The sequence below is a fragment of the Melospiza melodia genome, chromosome 6, assembly GCF_035770615.1.
Source record: "Melospiza melodia melodia isolate bMelMel2 chromosome 6, bMelMel2.pri, whole genome shotgun sequence".
In the NCBI taxonomy this organism is placed as follows: Eukaryota; Metazoa; Chordata; class Aves; order Passeriformes; family Passerellidae; genus Melospiza; species Melospiza melodia.
The window spans coordinates 57,609,255-57,631,963 of NC_086199.1; the positions used below are offsets into that span (position 1 = coordinate 57,609,255).

The 22,709-nt window shown below is 49.5% G+C and overlaps 1 protein-coding gene across 1 annotated transcript; it reads left to right on the plus strand.

The window, feature by feature from the left end:
- The first annotated feature begins 528 nt into the window (after nucleotides 1-528).
- Nucleotides 529-15,956, plus strand: NRIP3 (nuclear receptor interacting protein 3). Its single transcript, XM_063158496.1, has 7 exons — nucleotides 529-1,051; nucleotides 7,299-7,475; nucleotides 8,669-8,751; nucleotides 11,652-11,791; nucleotides 12,152-12,204; nucleotides 12,297-12,394; nucleotides 14,122-15,956. Exons 1-7 carry the CDS (start codon nucleotides 878-880, stop codon nucleotides 14,132-14,134), a joined length of 738 nt encoding a protein of 245 aa, XP_063014566.1. The 5' UTR covers nucleotides 529-877; the 3' UTR covers nucleotides 14,135-15,956.
- Nucleotides 15,957-22,709: the final 6,753 nt, after the last annotated feature.

Below are 22,709 nucleotides of genomic sequence, written 5' to 3' on the forward strand. Positions count from 1 at the left end.
GAGGTAAGTAATTACAGCAAGACTGGCCCCAGCAACAGCTGGGTCATTGGGCCAGCGGCATGAAAACTGTAAAACCACAGCTGCTTTGCCAAGCTTTGCTCTGATTAACAATCAGTGGTGTGGCTGCTGGTGATTAGTCACATTGTGCTATACCTGGACATTCGATGGGTACCTGGACATTCAATGTGTAAAACCACATTTAAGGTGCCCCAGTTTGACCGGGACATCGTTTGAGAGAGTTTTCCTGGGTGCTTGAGAGGACAGTGATGATGCAGGCTGCCGCTGGCCGTGCAGTGATGAGACCAGCGGCACCCCGGGCACAAGGCACCAACCCTCCCATGGCCAGCGGGGCTGCATCCCCCGGCCCGGGCTGCGGCTCTCCCTGCTCCGGGAGCCGCGCAGCGCCCGCGGCCAGCCCTGCCGGCAGGGAGGGAGGGCGGGGATGTGTTACCGTGTGTTATCCCCGGAGCGGCCCAGCCCCCCCCGCCGGGTGCCGGCTGCGCGCAGCGCTCGGGCCGCGCTACCTGCGCTCGCTCCCCGCGTCACCGCGCCCGGCGTATAAAGCGCGGCCGGCCGCGCATCCCCAGCGCCGCTCCGGGACTCACAGCTCCGCATCCCCGCATCCCCAGCGCCGCTCCGGGACTCACAGCTCCGCATCCCCGCATCCCCAGCGCCGCTCCGGGACTCACAGCTCCGCATCCCCAGCGCCGCTCCGGGACTCACAGCTCCGCATCCCCGCATCCCCAGCGCCGCTCCGGGACTCACAGCTCCGCATCCCCAGCGCCGCTCCGGAACTCGCATCCCCGCATCTCCCAGCGCTGCTCCCGAGCCGCGCAGCTCCGCATCCTCTAACCCATCTCTCGCCGAGGCAGCAGAGATGTTTTATTCGGGCATCCTGACAGAGCCGAGCAGGAAAGAAGTGGAGATCAGGGAAGCGGCGTCTCTCCGGCAGCAGAGGAGGATGAAGCAGGCGGTGCAGTTCATCCACAAGGATTCTGCGGATCTGCTCCCTCTGGACGGGCTGAAGAAGCTGGGCACGTCGAAGGATACTGTAAGGCTCTGTTGTGTTTATTGGAAGGACTGCTAGGGCAGTGTCTGTGTCTTTCTTCACGCTGTTTTTCTGTTAGGAGAAGTTGGTTGCATGTGGGAACTGATTGTAAAAAATTGGACGTTTAATATGTAAAAGGAACGGGGTAGAAATATGATGTTAGTTATAGCATGTAAATGGAAGGGAGTAGAAATAAGATGGTAGTTATAACCACAGCTGTTTTCTTCTAGTAAGTACTTTTAGATGCCTGCCATTCAGAGTTAATGGCATTTAGTTTTTTTAATTTTATTTTTTTAACTTTTGCATGAAAATGGCATTCTGTTTGCAGTACAGAATTCCTCTCTGGGTCAGAGTAAGTCAAAATGGCTTCATACAATGCATAGGTACACACACATGTTGGCCTGTGATCTATATGTACACACAACACATAATCATAAAGATTCAGTAAATATAGTCACAGGTATTTCAAAATATAAAACTCTCAAGATCATGCTCCAGTAAAGGCCAATGCATATATGGGGTTTCTTAAACCAAGGGTTTCTTATACCAATGAGACATAGGTTTAAAATATTTACATATGCTGTGATCTGTGTGATCCTGTACTTGGTGTTATTCACCATGTCTGGGGGCTGGAGAGCATTTCTAAATACTGTGCAAATGTTTCTGCTTTCTCTTCTGATAAAGGATACTCCAATGTAATATCAAAAGTTCTGACGTAAGGAGTGAAATTTAGAAACCATATCTACCAGGGAAACCTCTTTTAGGTTTTTTGCCCCAGTGTTGAAAATATCTTGCACTTTGTAAAACAGTATTTTCTTTTTTTCCAGTGCTTGTTATGGGTTTTATTGAAAACCAGAGTGAATATTTTTATTTTTAGTGTTTTATTTTGTCAGAGCCTTCCTGCTCAGCTGGGTTAGGCTTGAGACAAGTGGAGTGAGTTGGCTGTTCTCTGCAGTGCACATGGAGGTGATTTTTTTTTCATATCCCTAGGGTTTTGCAATTGCAGGAAGTGAAGCTCCTGCCCAGGGAAAGGCTCAGAAGGAGCTTTCCTGGTCACTACTGAATTGCAGCTCTCCAGCAGGGAGCTGAAGTGCTTTTCAGGGAGGGATGGGCATTATTGCTGTTTTCAGCTGAGTCTAAATGACATTCTGTGACCCTCAGTGAATGGGACTGAGTTCCTGACGTGGGTTCTGCTCTGCCCAGGTAAGAATCAACAGGTAGCAGGAGCCAGGGGCACTGAGCACTGAACTCCCTTGCCCTGCAGAGCAAAGACCAGGTTTTGTGGCAGAGCAGGGGCTCCTTGACACCACCTTGGACCCTGAAATGTCCCTTGGGGTGTCCTCCCTGCTCCTGTGCCATGGCTGCAGCACCATCCCTGCTGCACCACAGCCCCTGCAAGGAGGATCTGCCCGGGGGCTCTCTCCAGGGATGTGCCAAAGCCCTGGGGAGGCCACAGCTCCCAGACCCCTCCAAGAACAAAAAGAAGGAGCAATGTGGCAGAGGTGAGATGCCCGTGTGGCTGGGGTGAGACCCCAGCTGGTCTGGGCCACACCACTGCAAAATGCCCCTTGTCCCCATGCCACCATGGGGGTGGTGGCACGTGTGGCCAGGGCTCCCTTGGCCCCAGCCTGCAGCCCCATGGGGTGTGCAGAGAGCCCCCAGAGTGAGAGCACTGACACTGGAGTGTTCCCACAGCTGCAGAGAGGATCCCGTGGTTTCAGAGATGTGTCCCTGGGGTGTGTTGCAGTGAAGTGATGCTGCCACACTCACCCCTGACACAGCCAGGGTGGGAAAGAGCACTGCTGACAGGATACACTGTGTGTCCCCACTGCTGTGGCTGCCTGCATGTCACAAGGGCTGTCCCCAGGAGGAGTGGGAGATTGGGCATCTCTGAGACTGGAGATGCTCCAGAACATGGGGCTTCCCTTTGGCGTGGCCCCACATTGAGAGGCCCATGCCCAGAGGGACTGAGCAGCCTGATCAGGAGGCCCAGGGCACCAGAGCTCTTGGCCCAAGGTGTTTTCATGGCCTCCCTGAGGATGGCTGTGCCTGTCCCCACGGAGCAGAGGTTCCTGTGCTGGAGCTGCGTGGCAGCCGTGGTGCACGGAGGGGCTCCTGCTGTGCCTGGCATTATTAATGCAGGGCTTCCCCTGGGGCTTTTCCAGCAGCCTTGGCAGGAGCAGAGACGAGGGAACAGCTCCTCAGAGATGGTGACAGGTGGTGAGAACAGATCCTGTCTGTCACTGAGGCAGCTGGCACTGCAGCTTTGGGGAGAAATCCCCTTCCTTGTGTCCCTGTGTGGGGGTTCTGAGCACAGTGAAGCTGCAGCAGGTCAGCAGGGTGGGTGTGCTGGCATGCCCTGTCTGTGTGCCACCACCCAGCTCTCCTGGGGATGCTGTGCACAGGCAGGTTTGATAAATGCTTCTCGTGATCATCCATTTCAATGCTCTCACCATTCCCAGTGAATTACTCTGGCTCAGACAGAACTCCAGCTCCTTGCTCCCTTTATCCCCTCTGTCCAGTATGACACCAAGCCATAGCAAAGCATACACTGAATTTGGCAAATGTTATGCTGGATGTAGAGAGCAGAAATGGCTTTGTTTTGATGACCCTTCCCTCTATTAGCCTCTTTCCTGAAGCCCAAAACCTGGGATGAGATGGTCTTTAGCTGGGATGGGGATTCCTGACAGGGTAACCACAGCCCTCTTCCCAGCCTGGACAGGCCATGCTGGCTCTTACAGCCCCTCCTGGTGCTCTGTCCCTTGCCCCCAGAGCCACCTGACCAGTTTCGAGCAGTTTTGTCTGGAGCAGCCCCGCATCATTTGACAGCCTGGGCAGCAGAGTTATGAATAACAACAAAAGCAGCAACAGCAAAAAAAGCATTTCCCGTTTCCATCATGCCCTCAGACTCCTCTGGGCACCCTCAGCACACCCCTGGGTGCCCCCTGGCCCCAGCTCCCCACATCTGGGGAAGCACTGGATGGACTGCAGCACAGCTGGGTGTCCCCACTCCCTGCTGTGCACACCCAGAGTTTGGGGTGTCTTTGTCTTGTCTGAAATGCAGAAATCTGCGATGCTGTGTGCTCTGCCTGGCCCAGAGAGAGAGCTGGCTGCTGCCTGGGCACACAGAGGGCGGCTCTGTCCCCCCTCATCACCCTAGGAGAGGGGCTGACAGCACAGGATGCTGTCAGGGACATGTGAGCTTGGATGAAGGGTGGGAAGAAGAGAAAGAAATTGATTATTTCTTGGGATTAGCTCTGTTGATGCATTAAAACTCTTTTTCCCTTCCCCTCTACTGTCTAGGTACAAAGGGCAAACCTCCTGAGATGGGTTTGGGGAGGAAGGGAGCTGGTGTCTTCCCTGACCTTCACCTCCATCTCAGTGGAATTGTTGATGGATCTTGTTATCCCCAGATCTAGAAGCCAAGTAGAGGGAAACCTGCCAGAGAAATGAATACTGTAAGCTGCAGCTATGCACTTGCTCACAAATCACAGAGGAACAAAGCTGAGCAGAATTATCTGCGCTTTTGACAGACAGTGGTAAATAAGGTCAGCAGTAGATGGTGTCTCCCCTCACTTTTTTAGGTTTTCACTGTGACATTTTTAGGGGATCATAGCATTTTGCAAATATTGGGGTTGGAAATGGACCTATCTAATGAAAAAAATCCTGATTTGTATTTATGTAGTGCTGAATGATAAAAGGAAAACTTATTTTCTTGCTGACACAATGAAATGTAACATTCTATACTTTTATAAAACTTTCAGTAGTTTTTTGCAATGCAAAGGAATATTGTGCCAGGTGATCTGGACTCCTTCAAACACTGGAGGGAGAACGCAGCTGCCTTCCTCACTGCTGTCAGGAGGAGGTTTTCCTCCTCTCTCTCCCTCCCAGACACGGTCTGCTTGCAGTTTGCCAGCAAAATGTGCATTTGCAAATGTCCCCTGGCACATTATCCATTTACCAAGTACGTATCCATCACTTGAGTCATCTCCGTGACTAACATCCCTCACTCTGGTGCACACAAGAGTCAAGGGAAATCCAAGTTAAAGCAAACTAATTAATAGCCTGAGACAGGATGGTGCTGCAGGGAACCTTTTCAGCCCCCTCTTGCCAGATTATTGCTGTATTGGAGCACAACATAAGGAATATTTGTCTCCCCAGAGGCAGAATTTGCTGTGGTTTTCAGAAGGGCAAGTGTCAACAAAAGGCAATCCCATTTGTGCTGGTAACTTGTGGCTGCTGACTGATGGATTTGTTCCTTTTGGTGATGGATCCCATGTAAGATTCATAAGAAAACCCATATATGCTACTGATTAACAATCCATAGGACAACTTGTAGTTTAAAAAAGAGGGTTGAATTCAATGGTAGATGAATTAGTTAAAATAGCAATGAGGAGTGTGCTGGATATTGAGGCCAGGCAGATCAGAAGAGCACCCAGACTGTCCTGGCTGATGGCATTCAGGAATTTCTCTTGGTGCTGCCTGAGTGGGGCTGGGCACAAGGAGGTGACACTGTGTGACAGGCTGTCTTCTGCCAGCTGGGTGAACCTCCTCATTTATTTCTGCGCTCCCCCATCCTTCCTTTTGTTGTTTATAAACTATGTGAACAATTAGTGTTCCAGCTGCGTTCCTGAGCTGCAGTCAAACCTAAAGGGTGAAAAGGACATCCCATCCACTGTCAGAAAACCCTGGCCTGCATTTTGCTCTGGTGAGGAGTGCTGGAGATGATCACAGTGCTGACTGTGCACCTGCAGATTCTGCCTCATACAGGGAGCCCTCGCTTCCAGACTGATCTGCTTGTCCCCCCACACAGGGCCCAGTACCAGTGCAGCCTGCCTGCCTTTAGAGCAGTCAGTGATGCTGGTTTCTGCTCTTTGGCCTCACTGGGAAGGCAGCACCATGTCAGAGCTGACTCCTCCCCATCAGGAGTTGCTGCTCAGACTCAGGACGTGCTCTGTGGCTGGTTGGTCAGACACAGCACCTGCAGCCCCAAATGGCCATGGGATTTTATTTCAAGCAGCAGAAAGCAGGAGGGTGGAAAGAGGGGACACAAGGAGCTGCCATGTCCCAGTGCCCACTGGTGCTGTGCAGCTGCCCCAGCCCACCAGTCTGGTCCAGCTCTGCTGTGCCCACAGCACAATCTGACACACCAGCGTGGCTGCAGTTATTTTAGGATGATGCCAGGTTGCATCAGACTTCTGGAAGTGGTGTTATTTAACATGCTGTGCATAAGGGTGGGCACTGCCCAACTTGGGGAGCCACAGCCCAAGGTTTTCAAAGTTATCCCGACTCTGATATTCCCTTCCTGAACCAGGTTTTCTGGTTCAGATGTCTCTGCAGGCACACAGGCATGTTTAACATCATTGCAAAAATTCAGGCATAAGCCAGTAAAAATGTCTCACCATGGAGAAATTAAAATCAGAAGGAAAGGCATTAATGGGGAGGGCAGATTAGCCAGGCAGAGAAATGAGCAGATAATCAGGCAGAGTCATTTCACCTCCAGCAGAGTGTGTGCATCCATCTGAGATGAACATTAAACATAAAAAGGCTTTTGGGAAAGAGGTTGGGGGAGATCTTGAGAGGCAACATGCTTCTCCCAGAGCAAATGGAAATAACAGAGAGAGAGAGAAGTACTGGGAATTCTGGGAGAATACCTACTAGCCTCAGATGAGCTTACCTCTTTCCTTCCTCTCCCTTTCCTCTCCTGGTATGGCACTCAGGATTGGTCCCATTTATCCACCCTTAGCAGCTAAATAAAAGTACAGGGGAAAGAGGCACAGAGGGCAATTTTAGACATTCTCCACACTAAGGTGGTGAATATCATTGGAAAGGTGATTTGTTACAGCTTCACTTTTCACATCACTACGGAATTCCCCTCATCAAGAGATGAAGGCAGTTGTGGTTGAAACACCAGCTTGAAAAGGCTGGACTAGTTTGGATTCCTATATACAATCAAACCTTGAATTTGAGCTTGGTAAAAGAAAGGCATCCCTCCAAGGTCTCAAAGGTTAATAGTTTGAAAGTATTATTCCCTTTTCAAAGCAAAGTTCTTTTCAGTCAAAGACAGGTAAGCCAGAACTAGCTGGGAAGAATAGATGTAGGCTGGGAATTAGGGAGAGTGAGACTTTAGGACCTACTTCCCATGACAGCAGTGCTTGCCATGGGCACCACAGGCAGTCTGGTGACACAGAGCACTGTGTGGCTTCCCTCTGACCTCACCCTGTTATTCTGTGTGTGCTCTCCCTTACAGCAACCACATAACATCCTGCAGAAGCGCCTGATGGAGACAAACTTATCCAAGTTCCGAGGCAGCCGAGGCAGCTGGGCCCCAAAGGATCCCTCATCACAGACCAACAAGCTGAACCAAACCAGACTGGGCAGCTCAGGGAAAACTGAGGATGAAGAGCTCATAGTGGTGAGCTGCCAGGTAATAGTCCCTCCACAGCCTTTTGTGGGTTATTTCCCTGCAGATTTTATTTCCCACAGTCTCAGGCCGGGCTCTTGTTCTCCATGTTTCCCAGCCAGGTTTGTGCTCCCACAGGACTGTCACAGCTCTGGGGATACCCTCCCTCTGCAGCTCCAGGCTGCTGTGGCAGAGATGCCCACCTGGGAATCACAGAGAGAACTGGTGTGATGGGTGTCTTCCCTTACACCTCAGGGCAGAGGGGACAGCTAAGCTGGGGCAGCATGCTGAAATGCTGCGGTATAATTATCCATGGCAAATCCCTGTGCTCACAGCCTGCTTGTTTTCCTCAAGTGCCATCCCTATTTTCTTTCCCCAGGGGCAATTTCACATTTCTCTTCCTTAGCCCCATGCTCATTTGTATTTCCCACTCTCCACAGCATTCTCTCCTGCCTGGGGCTGCCCCTTCTGCTCTCTGCAGGGGCAAATTGTGGAAACCCAGAGCACTGGGAATATTTCCCTGTCTGTTCTGGGGTGCCCTGACCAGGGGAGCACTGACTTTGACCCTCATTCATGGAGAAAGTTTCCCAGACTTCAAGATAGACTAGAATCCACAAAAGTGTGAAATAGATTATAGAGAGTAGTGTGGGTGTATCACTTGGTGAGAAATTTAGCTTTTGGGATTTTTAGTGTGTTGTGGATGGAAGCAAGATGGAAAGCACAGGGTGCCATCCTGGGTTTCTTCTTCATGCTTCTTCTTCCTCCTTCTTCATGGGTTTGCGTGGCATTTTGTAATTGGGCAGAAAAGTCCACATTGAGGGCTCTTTATTGGGTTAAAAGGGAAAATAATCCAGGTGTCAGTTCTTAATTTGATAGTTTAGTCTTAAAAGACCTTGTAACAAGAGATTGTTTGCCATTTTGTGCCTTCTAATGAAAAGCTCCCCAACTCACAGTAGTGAGACTGTTTTACTGATAGGAAATAATCAACACCTGAGGCCAAACATGAGCTACTGTCTCAAGCGCCTTCAATGCAGACCCAGAGAAACTGATACAAATGAGCCAGGAAGGGATTGGGACCCCACAAGCATCTGAGTGTGCAGGGAGCAGGGATGAGCTGGCATGGGACAATTCACGGGCACCAGAGCTGGTGCTCATGGGCACTCTGGTGCTCATCCTGCATCCCACACATCATTTCCCATCTGCTCTTGCTCTTGCAGTGTGCGGGGAAGGAGCTGAAGGCTGTGGTGGACACCGGCTCGCAGCACAACCTCATGTCATCTGCCTGCCTGGACAGGCTGGGGTAAATATCCTGGGCTTCTGTTCTGCAGGAGCAGGGCACCTGGCAGCACTGGCAGTGTCCTGGGGCTGGGGCTCTGCCCGTATCAGTGATGGTCATTCTGGAAGGGCTGGGTGTTGGGGAAGATGAAACAGGAAAGCCTTATAAATATGATTGCCTGGCAAAAGATTTTGAGAATATAGAAACTATAAGTGAGATTAAAATGAAAGCAAGCTTTGAGATACCTTAGTTACTGAACATCTAGAAAACAATAGTGTAGCCAGCTGAAGGTAATCCCCTTTTAATGAAACAATACCCTATGCTTGCAGACAAGTCCAAAAGTCAGAGCAGACCCTACTAGCTTAGCAAAAAAAGTCCAAAGAGGAGTTTTTAAAGTTTAAAATGTAACACAGTATAGTAATGTGGTAATTCTTATAAGCTGTATGTAAATGCTATAAGATTTGTATATTGTACTAAATTAATTAGTAAGAATTAGAATATTCAACACAGAAGAAGATTTATTGTATTGTAATGAAAACCTCACTCATACCCCTTTTACTCTCTTACCCTATCATCCTCTCTACCCCTCTCTTCTCTCAGCTGGGCAAGCCCCTGACCCTCCTGTCACAACCAAACCCTGTCCCAGTCTCAAATGGCAGGGAGGTGGAGCAGAACAGGGTGCCACCCTATTCCCCTCTGAGGGAATCCCTTCAGAGGGCTGGATGTATTTGTATTTTTTCACTGCCTGCTTGTCACTCAGTGCCTCACGAAACAGCTGAACCTTCCCCAGCCTTCTGTGTCCCCAGGGCAGCCCAGCCCAGCTCTGCAGGCTCCCATGGCAGGGACCAGGCTGCAGGACATGCCCCCAGGCTGCTGGCCCAGTAATGTATTTACATTTTCCTATGTAAAGAAGCTGTGTGCACGCATGTTTTCAGAACTGGGTGTCTGATGCTGCCCCCAGTTACAAATTTCTCCTGGTTAAAGGAAAAGGGAATGTATTTATGGATTATTAGAGGTGCCTGACAGCCATTTGCAGCAAAACTTCCTGTCATCTCTGAGGAACAAGACCAGGCACCAGCTCACAGGGTATCAAGGTTTTGGCACTTTATTCCCATGGAGTTATTGCTTTTTGCAGCTAAATTGCAATAATTATGAAAAAAAAAAAAAAAAAAGAAAATTTCCCCTGCTCACTCAGCACTACTGCACAGCCCTGATTGAATGGTGCCTGTTCCTATCCTAACATTAGTAACTTCTTTGAGCAACAGTGCTTAGTGACTGGAAGGTGTTTGTGCTTAATACAACCTGTGGAGCAGCTCAGACAAGCTTAGCATGGCCACACGATGGCATTTGGAGGGATTTCCTGCTCTGGGGCAGTTCCTCTGCTTCCTGTGTTTTTTACATGTTTTTTTACACGCTAAGAACTCCCAGTGCAGTTCTTGCAGCCCTGCTCTGCTGCAGCAGCCCTTCAAAGAGCACTGAAGAGAGGTCAGAGCCTGTTTCTCCTGCCCAGGTCTCAGGACACCTGGTGTCTCAAAGCAGCACTTGTGTATCTGATGCTCAGGCTCAATTCCCCCTTTCTTTTTCAGAGATTTTTTGTGTCTTGTCGTGATGCCAGTGACTCTCTCCCCCTCACCCTGAGGAAAGCAGTGGAGCAGGCTCACAGCTTGCCAGTAGGAGAAATCCCCTGTGGAGCTGTAGGAGGAGCAGGAGGCAGCCAAGGAACTCACGAACTTCTCATTGATGTGTTCCTGCTGATTTTTAAGGCCACACTACAGGAAAGCAGCAGGGGGAATCCAGCTCCTTTTCCCTGCTACCCCTCCCCTGTGTTAAAGGGTGTGGGCAATGCCCACCTCAGTCCTGGAGCCTCTCAGGGGGCTGGCGCCCAGGACAGACAGACAGACACACACAAGCACTGCTGCAATGCGGCTCAGCAGAAAGGCACCTCAAATAGCTGAAATTTGATCTGGCTTTTATCTGAGGGAGAGATCTGCACCTCAAACAGCCTTCCCATTAGATTCTTGCTCAGTATAAAAGAGAAACTGGAGCTAAATATTTAATTAGTATTGTCAGACTGCTTCAAAGGGTGTAGATAGAAACTGTACCTGAGGTATCTCTGACATCCTTTTTTCTTTTCTTTGGGCTGAATGTGATTGATCTATCCCCATTTCCTCAGAACAAAGCCAGCAGCACCTAACAAACTAACAAACACAGATTGGGCCACCCTGGATGTGAGGCATATTTGGCATGGAGAAAAGGGGACTCAGAGGGTGCCTTTGTACTCTCTACAACTCCCCAAAAGGAGACTCAAGTGAGGCAATGAGTGACAGGACCAGAGGAAATGGTTTCAGGTTGTGCCATGTGAGGTTTAGTTTGGGTATCAGGAAAAATTTCTTCCCTGCAAGGGTGGTCAGGCCTTGGAAGAAGCTGCTCAGTGAAGTGGTGGCATCACCACGCCTGGAAGTGTTCAGAGTATGTGTGGCTGTGGCATCTGGGGACACAGCTGGACTCGATGACCTTAGAGGTCTGTTCCAGCCTCAGCATTTCTATGATGCCATGGGGACACAGTGTCAGCTCCACTCGTGGAACCAGCTGGAGTGAACAGACCCTTCCTTACACCCACACTGCATAAGAAGCAATTCTGTATTCGCCGAGTCTCAGGAAAATATAGGTAAGAGATTTCTTTGGTAAAACCCAAAGTACAGCACAGAGCTGTGCTTGGGCAGCACTGTGGGTCATGCTGAGTCTGCTGGCTGCCTGCAGAGCACCCACACAACCTGCCAGGGAAGCAGCTTTCCAACAAAGCTGTGGTAAATGAGCAAGCTAAGAGCACTTCAGGTGTAAGCGCCATCCAAACACCATGTGCTCCTTGCTGGAACAGCCAAGCCATGGCCATTTGATGTTAGGAGTGTTTTCAATGCCCACAGGTTAAAGGAGCATCTCAAGGCACTCCCTGAGGAAGAGGAGATGGTTTCCTTGCCAAACAAGGTGAAAGCCATCGGGCAGATCGAGTGTCTGTCGCTCACGGTGGGAGCGGTCCCCGTGGAGTGTGCTGCCCTCGTTGTGGGTGAGTGCACAGCCAACCCTCTGCTCCCCCTCCCTGGGCTGGGGCTGCTTCCTCCCACCCCAGCAGGACAAACAGAGCTCTAGGAAGATGCTAAAATTCAAATAGAGCCAGTTCTTGTTTGGGTCCCCAGAGGGAAGGGGGAGGATGTGCTCACAAGCTTGGCTTTGCCGTGCTGATGGGGCAACCACTGCAGGCACATCTGCCTGCCCTCCTGTGCCCTCCTGTTCTCCTCTGAGTCAGTCCCTTTATAAACAGGGTTTTGCTTAGCACAGCAACCACAAAGGAAGGATGGAGTCACTGACAAAAAGCCCAGGAGGGCATTTTGAATGTATAAATCTGAAATGTCCTGTTTGTTTTCAGAAGACAACGACCAACCCTTTTCCTTTGGGCTGCAGACACTGAAGTCTCTGAAGGTAGGAATTTTCCAGCAGGATGCTGATGGGGGAGCTGGGACCACTCTAACTTGCAGTTTTCCCTCTTACCTAAGGACATTTTTTCTCTCCAGTGTGTCATAAACATGGAGAAGCACCACCTGGTTCTGGGGCAGACGGACAGGGAGGAAATCCCGTTTGTGGGCGCTGACAGTGCTGAGGCAGGCGAGCAGTAAGTAGCCCGGGGAGGTGAGCTGCATGGGCATCCCTCAGCCTGCTGGCAGTGCCCCCTGGCAGGGCCACACAGAGCTGCCAGACCCTTTGCTGGAGGTGAGTGAGAGGTCATTGGTCCCGGCAGAAATTGTTTGCATCAGCTCATCAAATTTTGAAATGGAGTCCTGAGTTTTCAGCAGCCTTTGTCAGCTTTTACTGCTTTTTTCTCCTAGTAAACATTGTGCATCAAAGTGGGTGTCTGACAAGACATGCACAGGGGAATGTCTTAGGAAATGTACTTTTTGGAGGTCACCAAGAAGACTCCTTGAGGCTGCTTTGACAGCATTTCCAAACAAATCTCTGTCTGGAAAATATTTATGAAGCAAGGCCAACAAACCCACATGAATGTTTGAGAGATCCTGCCTGCAGATAACGGTGTTGCCACTTCTCCCCCATCACCCCAGCAGCCCTCCTGCCAGCTCCTCCTGGTGTCCCAGATTTTTCCAGCCTTATCTCACTAAAGCAAGATAAATATGTGCTGTAAGTACAGCTCATATTTAAGTGTGTGTGGTGTCTGGCTCTGCAGGCAAGCAGGCAGGGCAAACCCCCACTCCCAGGCACTGCATGGGGGTCTCTCTTGCAGGGTGCTGTGAATAGGAGATATTTCACTGATTGCTGCCTCTGACTCACCCAACCTGCGGGCACCGAGTGCCTGACAGAGCGTTTGCACTTCGGTGCCTTGGCAGGCAGCGCTTGTGGCTGCTCAGCAACCTAAAAAACCTTTGCTCACTGCTTAACAAAGTGTGTCTGGTGAGTGATGTGGGTGGGTGATGTGGATCAGCATCTTCCTTAGCTGCCTGTCGTGACCAGCCAGGGGTTTGGGATGCCCTGCAGCCCCGGGGTTTGGGATGCCCTACAGCCCGGGGTTTGGGATGTCCTGCAGCCCCGGGGTTTGGGATGTCCCTCAGCCCCGGGTTTGGGATGCCCTGCAGCCCCGAGGTGTGGGATGCCCTGCAGCCCCGTGGTTTGGGATGTCCTGCAGCCCCGTGGTTTGGGATGTCCCTCAGCCCCGGGGTTTGGGATGTCCCTCAGCCCCGGGTTTGGGATGTCCCGCAGCCCCGTGGTTTGGGATGTCCCGCAGCCCCGTGGTTTGGGATGTCCCGCAGCCCCGTGGTTTGGGATGTCCTGCAGCCCCGTGGTTTGGGATGTCCTGCAGCCCCGGGGTTTGGGATGCCCTGCAGCCCCGGGTTTGGGATGTCCTGCAGCCCCGGGGTTTGGGATGCCCTGCAGCCCCGGGTTTGGGATGTCCTGCAGCCCTGTGTAGCTCACACCTGCCGTGCTGGGAGCAGCCGGGCTCCAGGAGCCTCGGAGGGAGCGGGCAAGGAGCGCCCTTCCCTCAGCTGGTTGTGTGCATGCGGAGGGCAGCGGGGATGCAGGGGCTGGTCCATGTCAGGAGCAGAGCTCGGGTGTCCCTGCTCCGTGCCCAGGTCACCCCCCTGGCGTGTGGCCGGGACAGCTGCTGGCCCTGGGGACAGTGTGTGAGCCCAGGGACACCAGACACACACCGTGGGGGAGCCAGGCAGGAGCACAGCCTGGGCTCGCTGCCTCCTTTGGGACACAGATGGACAGACACAGCGTGGCTCTGTCACTACTGCACTGATAAATTATTTCTCAGAACTGCTTTCAAGGCCAAATTATGCTGCTTTTGCACCTGTTTTACTAAATGTCTTTTCCTTCTTGTTTCAGTTTGGATGCATAAAGAGGAATTGAAACACCATCCCCATGCAGGAGCTTGATATCAAAGAAATCCTGTGCAGATGTTCCAGATGAAACAGCAACGTGCTGCTTTGAAAACGTTTATACCAGGCTACCATAGCTTGAGTAGAGCTAAATGAAATCCTGTTTGTAGCCAGTAATTTAGAGATATTGTCATGTTTATCTATGGGTTTTGAGAAACAAACGTGTGCTTATTTTCTGGACTTTTCTATTTAGTGTCCTCTTTATTACAAACAGTTGGGAAAACCTTATGAATTTCTTCTGATGAGAAAAATACTTTTAATAGTGGCCTCCTATGAGTAATTGTACTTAGCTGTGATTAGAGGCTACCAGAATGAGATTTTTATTAATGATTTTTCCAGGGGCTAAGCATTTATATTCACTTAATTGATATTGCCACATTCAAATGGCCATTACCAGGAAGTTACTCAGAGTAAAATAACAATGTTAATACCACCTAGGAATTACAGCTCATCCTCTTAGCATAGTATTGTTGCCATGTAATTAGGGATGCAACCGCTGGCTTGATGACAAAGAGCAATTGCAGAGTTATTAATGGGTTACAGGCTTCTCTGCAGTGGCGTGGCAGAGGCACAGGAACAGGGTCTGGGAGGGCTCTCAGGGTGATCTCCCAGTGTGGGGCTGGCACCAGTGCCAGGGCTAGAGATCCTCTGGGCAAGTCTTGGCTGCCTTCCTGTGGGGGTAGTCAAGTAAATCAATCATTACACCCGGCCAAAAAGCAACAAACGAGCACAGAAGTGTGCTGTCTGGAAAGCAGTACACCCTTGGCTGCCCCTGCCAGCAGGACCTGTGCCTCTCCCTGCTCAGCCAGCCCCCAGCCTGAAGCCCCTGCAGTGCCCAGGCCATGGCTGGTGCAGGTTTTTGAGCCCAGCTGCACTTCAGTGTTGCTGCCAGAAATGCCATGTTTTTTATACCTGTCTACAAACTGCTTGGGCTCTTAAGTGATGACCCTCAGGGTAGGTGGGAGTTTTTGCCAGGCCAAGCATTTCATTTGGTGCCAGTGTCCTGGAGCAGCAGGGCTGTTGCTTCCCGTGCCACATGGTATTGCCTGGGGGAGCCTGGCCTTGCACAAACATGGCTTTTTATGTTTTCACAACCTGCTGGGAATGAATCGCTGTCATCTGCTGAAGAGGCATCTCTAAAATTCAGAATAATCTGCTTGTGATGTTGTGTATCTGCTGATGGCCAGTCCTGCTGCCGCTGGATCCTTAAGGGATGCACTTGTGCTGCTCTGCCTTTCCAAAAGCGCTTTGGCCCCGCATCAGCCACAAGCACCGCTGGCATTCCCGCTTTGGAATCCTCTTGATGGCTCTGGCTGAGGATCAGAAAGTTTTGTCATCTCATGGCCTTTGGCAGCCAGGCTCCTGCCAGCAGATCCAGTGTGTGCCCACCCTGCCATCCCATGCCTGCCAGAACATCTCAGCTGGAGCTTTATCTCCTGCAGTGGGTTTGAATCTCTTTTATATATTGGGTATATCCAGCAAACCTGAGCTATCTGTATTTTGAGCTATTTTCTATTTTGGTGATAAGTTTCAGTGCTTTCTCTACATACAGTATTTTATATAACATAGCTATAAATATAAATATATAAATATATTTACAAGGTTGGGCTGCCCAGGGTAGTCCCACTGATGTGTTGTAGAAATATTTCACTAAATATGAAATATATTTGATTATTTTATATGCTATGAGTTTGGTATTTTGGTACTATTTTCTTTCTGTGCATATTACTGTGCTAAATGTCAAATTAAATCTAAATAAAGTTACACCTTTATCACTGTTTATTTGCTTGTGTGCTAGATAGGCTGTTTTTTATTTTGTTTTCAGAGCATGTCTCTGTTAAGAAAAGGGTTTGTTTCACTCTTAGGTGTGTTGGGACTCTACAGTGCTTTTGGAAATGCTGTTGGGAATTGCCATTGAACTGAGAGAGAGTGGCAGTTGGGATGAATTAACCAGGGCAGGTTCAATGGCACACAGCACTCGGGCTAACAGCACTTGAAATCCCAACCTTCTGTCACCATGGCTCTCCCTCCTGAGGGAGGAATGAGGTCTATGAGATCCTGCTGTTTCCAGGTTTACCCTTTGGACAGCTGTTTAGGTGTTTATGTTGTGTTCAGTTAGCTTGCAGGATGGATATGAGAGTCCTTTGTGAACTCTGGAAAGCTGGGAAAAGAAAATGGCCAGTACATGAGAGGTGAGGCGTGAGTGCCACAGCTTTGTGACCACAGGCAGAGGTCAGGGTCTCCCCAAAGCTTTGAGTCTGGATTTAGGGACTTCTAGCTCTGCCAGGATGGCTTTAGGATGCTTCAGCAGTAGTTGAGCTCTGTCTTACTGATGAGAAATTATCCTTTCACCCACTCCAAGTCCCTCAGCAACAACCTTTGATAGAGCAGCAATACTCCATGCCCAATGAAACTGGTTCTCCTCAATGGCATTTTCTCTGAATGTGGAAAGAAACCAGGGCTGGCATTTTCTCTGAGCATGGAAAGAAACCAGGTTCCAGCAATAAAATGGAGAAGAAAATGAGAAGAATCAATGTACAGGCAAAAATAATGTCATGCTTCCGGGAGCTGCTACAGGATTCTAGATTTATTCGTGGTGCTAAAGAGCAGAGTCCCAGCACAGGCAAAGAGAAAATCAATGGGCAAAATTCCATCCCTTCTGCACAGTGGGGCTAGCCCTGGAGGTGGGGGCCCTCCACAGGTGGCTCCTGTGAACAGGATAAGACAGGACAGCTGCTATGGGAGACATTCACCTCAGTCTAGAGGGATTACAGAACAGGGGAGGGAATATCAGATCTCTGTGTCAAGCACTTGCATGGCCTCAGGGCAAAATTGAACAGCAGCTGAGCGTTGCAGACCAGCTCCACAAGCCCTGGGTGTGCTCCTGCTCCTCTCCAGCACAGGCGTGTGCCTGTGCCTCTTTGGGAACCTCTCCCTGGCATGGGTGTGCAGGAAGGCCTTGTACCCAAAGGAGATTAGCAGGAGGTAGGGGCAGAGAAGAGGACAATACCTGCAGCCATGTGGGGTGAGGAGGACTCAGGAGGTAAAGAAACAGCTGTGAGAGGATATTATGAGAAGCCTCTGGGGTGGAAGAGGGTTTTGTTGCATGTTTTATTCAGCTGGTTAATGTCACCATGCAAACATCTCACAGGTGAGGGCAAGCACAATCCTCTTCCCAAGCAGCCTCAGGGAAAGTGAGCCAGCTGCTCCTTGGCCAAGGCACTGTCCCTTGTGCTCACGTAGTCAGCAGAATGTGGTGGGACAGAATGCCTTTGCTCGCTCCAGGACCACATCTTGTCTTTGTTTTGGTCATGCTTAGAGCCAAGCAAAATCACTCAAAGAAGAAGACATTAAACAGAAGAAGACATTAACTCTGGTAAGCCCATTGCAGAGCTTCAAAAGTGGAACATACAGGATCTTGATTCTTGGGCCCTTGCAATTAAGATGGCCCATGTGAGCAAGGCATCAACGCTGGCTGAAAATTTTAGAGACCTGGAGATCTGGTGGAGAATGGCTGTCAGCTCCCAAACCCACGTCTGTACCTCACTGCAAGTGACGCACCCCAGGGCATATGGGCAGGCAGCAGAGGAGGAGCACCGTGGGGCTGCAGAGAGGGGCTCACCCCACAACCCAACCTCCTTCCACCACATTTGCTACTTAACTCCTTCTGGGCTGGCCACTCTGCAGTGGAAAGTCAGAGGCCACTGCCAGGAGCAGCCCTACAGCCATCACTCACTTGCACTTTGGGTCCTGCTGGGATCCACCAACATTTGCTCATCACCAGCAGAGCAGCTGATTAGATGAGAGCTGCTGGGGTGTCTCTTCACAGTTATCTCCAGGGTAATCTGTTATCTAATAGCTCTCCAGGGAGGTCCTTTTTACAGGCTTTTCTATTACTGATGATGAAGTGATGCTCAACATGTTGTGAAAACAAATCTAATTCTTATGTCTCAGAAGCAAATAACTTGATGACTTATTTCTACATAAACATGTGCCTTGGGGCTGTATATTGTTGGGTTTATTTTATGGGGCAAACATCAGCTGAGGCCTGTATTGCTTTGTCACCTGCTGCTTAACAGATGGAGGTGAAGTATCGGGTTTCCATTAACTCAAAGCCTGCTCCTTTTCCTAAGCTGAGATTCCTCTTTTTTTTCTCTTTTCCATGGGCCCTGCACTGCTGGCAGTAGCTCAGCCATGTGCTGGTCTCCTCCTCCTCCTCTGTTAACAAGCACATGGCTGATGAGGGGCTGCAGGCTCTGGAGATGACACTGCAGGTATCAGTGACATTTCACCAGAGATGGCTTTGCTGCAAAGGCAATTGATTTAATGATTTTGTTACTAGAGCGCTGCTGCAACCACTTCCCCAGGATGAGATCTCATCACTCCCCAAGTGGGTGAGAAGACAGTCGCCAACCTAAAAATATCGGGAGTTTAGGAACAACAGGAAGGCACGGCAGCAGGAGAACTAGCTGGGGGGAAAGCTGCAGGGACTTTCTCTCCTCGTTTTGGCTGCAGTGGGATCGATTGATGTGCGGAGCTCGTGGCTGCCCCCTCAGGGAGACACGGCTGGATCCTCCAGAAAGGCGCCTGGGCTCGCTCAATGAGAGTTGATGTAAAGTTATGTGCTCTTTAAACCTAAACCTGCCCAGAACACAGACACAGGTGGGGGTCTGCAGAAGGTGGGCGGCTCTTAATGCTCTTTCAGCCTGTGGTACTCACATGCCCTCTGAACAGAGAGAGATTTGGCTTTCTCAGATTTCTCCTGAGAGAAGCTGTGAGAGAAGCAGAGAAAAGAATGATCAGAACAATCCTTATCTCATTTGCTGCTCCTGTGTTTGTGCCCATGTGGAATGTGTTCTGGAGATTGTTTACCTGAGGTGATTTCTTGATTGGATTCTGGTGATGGTTGTTTGGATTCATTGACCAATTAGATCCGTGTGTGTGTCAGGACTTTTAGGCAGAGAGTTACAGGTTTGCTAGTTAGTTAGTTAGTGATAGTTCTTGTTAGTGTAATATAGTTATAGTATAATATAGTATAATAAAGTAATTAATTAACCTTCTGATATCATGGGGTCTGTGCATCATTCTTCCTGCCTGCTGGGCATCATAACACCGATATCAGCCCCTTATGTCTCCATCTCCTCTCCCTAGACAGTGCCAGGGCCAGCTCGGATTTACTGCTCAGCACCTCTCACCTCTCTCTCAGAGACCGGGAGAAACAACCTCCTCCCTTCAGTGGAGCTGCTGCAGGTGAGAAAATCACTGCCTGACACCTCGAGGTGCCTCTGGGGTTTCATTGCCAGTGGGGCTGGCCCAGCCCCTGTGCTGTGGTACCCAGCCAGGGCACAGGGACCGTGCTGGGGGCAGAGCTGTACCTGTGCTTTGGTTAGCAAGCATCTCGATGGCAATGCTGGCAAAGGCAGCATTGAAAAATACTGTGTAAGGAAAGAACAATACTGAGATCTGTGACCTCAGTGAGAAAGCCAATATATTTTAAAGTGTTGCTATAAATCTCAGTGCTCTGTTCCTCCACAAACAAAATCACATGGAGAGATCAGGAGAGTGATCAGGCACTTGACAGATGCAAAACATACTGAGTCATGGAGAACAGGGGCAAAGAGAAACTGTGCAACACCAGACGGCACTGGCTAATAATTTGAAAATAAAAATGTAATTGGGAGTTAATCATTGGTCTTTCCTAGATCACAAATCAAAAACCCATTTCAAGATCCCTGGGTGGAAGACAAAGCCTAGGATGAGTGAGTTGCATCTCGGTGACCTGGTTTTATTCAGGCCAGTAGAGATCAGGACGCATGAAAATGTTCAGGACTTTGCCACTAGGTTTTTTGATTGCTGGTGGGGAAGTAGAAAACCCACAACTGGGTAAAATGTGGCTTGGAGTTGGAATAACAAAGAAACTGGGCCTCAACAGTGCAGTCATATGAGAATCCAGTGAAGTGGGTCTGCTGTGAGAGGTGCCCTGGGAAGGCTGTTCAACCTTCTGGTTTGGCAGGCTTAGAGAGGAAATCTGTGGATTTTAAGCTCCTACTCACAGAGACCTTCTCTACTGAAAGCATCGTGATGCTTCTTGGTTTAGACTTCAATGGCATTTTTCACATTGACTTTTAAGGCTAACAGAAGGGGAAATGGGCTCTTGTTCCTTCAGGAGATGACAGTGTATTTTTAAAAACAAATTATGCATGAGGGCTAATTAGCTTGGCATTTACAGCTTAGCATTCTCCTGGTTAAATCTGCTCCAACTGAGACCACGTTTTGTTGCAAGAAAACTTCTGCCTGGCATTTCCTTCCTTCCTCCTGCTGCTTTGTATGCTGTGACATGAAGGTCATGAGCCACCCTCCAATGTCTTGCTCAGTGACTTCCAGTGAAGATTGAGTGAAGATTTCAGGTTTAGCTGTGAGGGCTGAGACATATCTCAGTGGGAACATCTCTCTCATGGTCCTGGTCAATGTTCTCACAGCAACAAAGTGCCTACTGGGTTTACCTATCCAGAGAGCATCTGGGCACAGTGGCAGCTGCAGAAAAGCTGCTTGGAGAAAGCTCCAGCACAATGAATCCCTGCAGTCTGTACAAAGGGAGTTAATAGGATGCTCTCATTCACAAATTGTGTTAGAAGACACTGATGACAATGAGCTCACATCAGCTGCTCACCCTGCACTTCCGCTCTCTGCCATCTCAAATCAAGTTAAGGTGATCTCGATATACCTCTTATTGCTTCAGGGGAAAAATGTGTCCTGCTTGCTCCTGGGGGTCACAGGTAACCACAGCACAGGCCAGGCACAGCAAAGGCACAGCCCCATCCCTGGCACTGTGAACTGCCACGTTTCAGGGAGGTCAGTGGTGAATCCCAAGGGCCAGTCCCCAAGGCCCAGCTTCAGGGAGAAGCTCCCAGGGCTCTGCAGGACAGGATGAAGGGATAACATGCACCAGCCTTAAGACTGGTTTGTGGGAGGGCTGCATGTCTACATCACTATGTGCTCATGTGAAAACACAAACTTTGAGTTTCTCTCAAGGTTAGATTGATAGACCTCTTTTAGATTCTTTTCTCTTGATTTTTTAAGCCTGAACTAACAAATCTGACCAGCAAGGTGAGTTATTAATCTTCCCTATAATTCCTACAATGCAAAACTATAAACATAAGTAGTGGTGGTGGGTAAATAACCAGATCCAAAGGACACCAATACAAGTCCCAAACAAAACACTCAGCTGTTGTAAAGCTCAGAAGCTCTAACCAGTTAAATTGTATTTAACAATACCGTTTGTATTGTTAAACACAATACAAATGGAATGGACTTGTGTCCAGCTTTTGAGGCTGATGAGTTAAAATTAGGGCAACTTGGACAATCAAAAAGAGAGGCAGGATAGCAAAAGGAAGGAGACGGGGTTTTAGCAGAATTAACTCTGTGCTAAAATAATCCTTAGGGAACTGGTATTAGTGACCAGCTCTCCTGACAGCTTCTTTGAATGGAATATGCTGCCCACCCATCACAGCTGCATTTAGGTGTAGAAGCAGCCTGCCAGGCAGCACTGCTCAGAATGGAGGTAAGTCTCCAGGTAAGTCCCACTCTATGGAGGAAAAGCAAGGCTGTGTATTTGGTAGAATCATCTGCATGCACTTATTGACCTCCCCAGAGATCCTGGCTGCTCACCAGCACTAAGCCACAGGCTGGCACAAATGGCTTGCAAAGAAAGCCACCCAACTCTCTCTGAATAAGGCCCCAAATTTTAATTTTTTAATTGATGCAGCAAATCTCTTTTCTGCCCTTGAGCTGAAAGAAGTGGGTGCTCTTGTCAGGCAGAGAACAACCAGAAGCACATCTCAGAAGCACATGATGTACTGAACTCTCTGGAGACTGCTAATGATGTTTGATTAATTTTCATTATCACTGTGAGCAAGCTTTGAGCTCTCTCTGCATCTGTTTTATTTAGAGTTGTCTTTTCTTTCTTAGTTTAATAGCAGCTTCTACAGACAGTGATCTAATTGTTCCTCAGCACCTGCTTGAAGCCATCCAAGTTAAGGGTGGACATTGTGTAATTTGCAGTACACGTGATTTGGTCTTTAAGGCTCAGATCAAATAAAATGGAATAGCAAATGAGGCAGTAATTGAGTTAAGTGGAAGGTTCTGTGCAGGCTGATGCTGGGGTCACAGAAATGCTTGGGCTGGACAACACTGGCAATGGAACAAATCAAAATACATGTGTTGTGGCCCCTCAGCAGCAGGATGATCAGCCTTCCAGTGGATATCCTGAACTCAACAACCCACAGAATGCTTTCTGTCTAACAAGGTAACTGGCTTTTGCAGTGGATTTTATTCTGAATCTTTGCTGTGTTGCAAAGCCCTTCAGCCAGGGCCCAGTGAGTTCAGGTGCTGCTGTTCAGTGCCCAGGATGAGCTGTATGCTGTCATCTACGGGCCTGTCACCATCCTCAGGTGCAGTGCAGGGAGCCCCTGTCACATACCTCACAAAACCTGTCCTAGGTACAGCCATGGCCATGCCAGGCCAGAGAACATCACA

What these genes read in the sequence shown, in the direction of transcription:
- NRIP3 (XM_063158496.1), top strand. Translation starts at nt 878, where the DNA reads ATGTTTTATTCGGGCATCCTGACAGAGCCGAGCAGGAAAGAAGTGGAG. An exon ending in GCCTGCCTGGACAGGCTGGG is followed by an intron (nt 8,752 to 11,651) that starts GTAAATATCCTG and finishes CAATGCCCACAG; the next exon opens with GTTAAAGGAGCATCTCAAGG. An exon ending in GTGTGCTGCCCTCGTTGTGG is followed by an intron (nt 11,792 to 12,151) that starts GTGAGTGCACAG and finishes GTTTGTTTTCAG; the next exon opens with AAGACAACGACCAACCCTTT.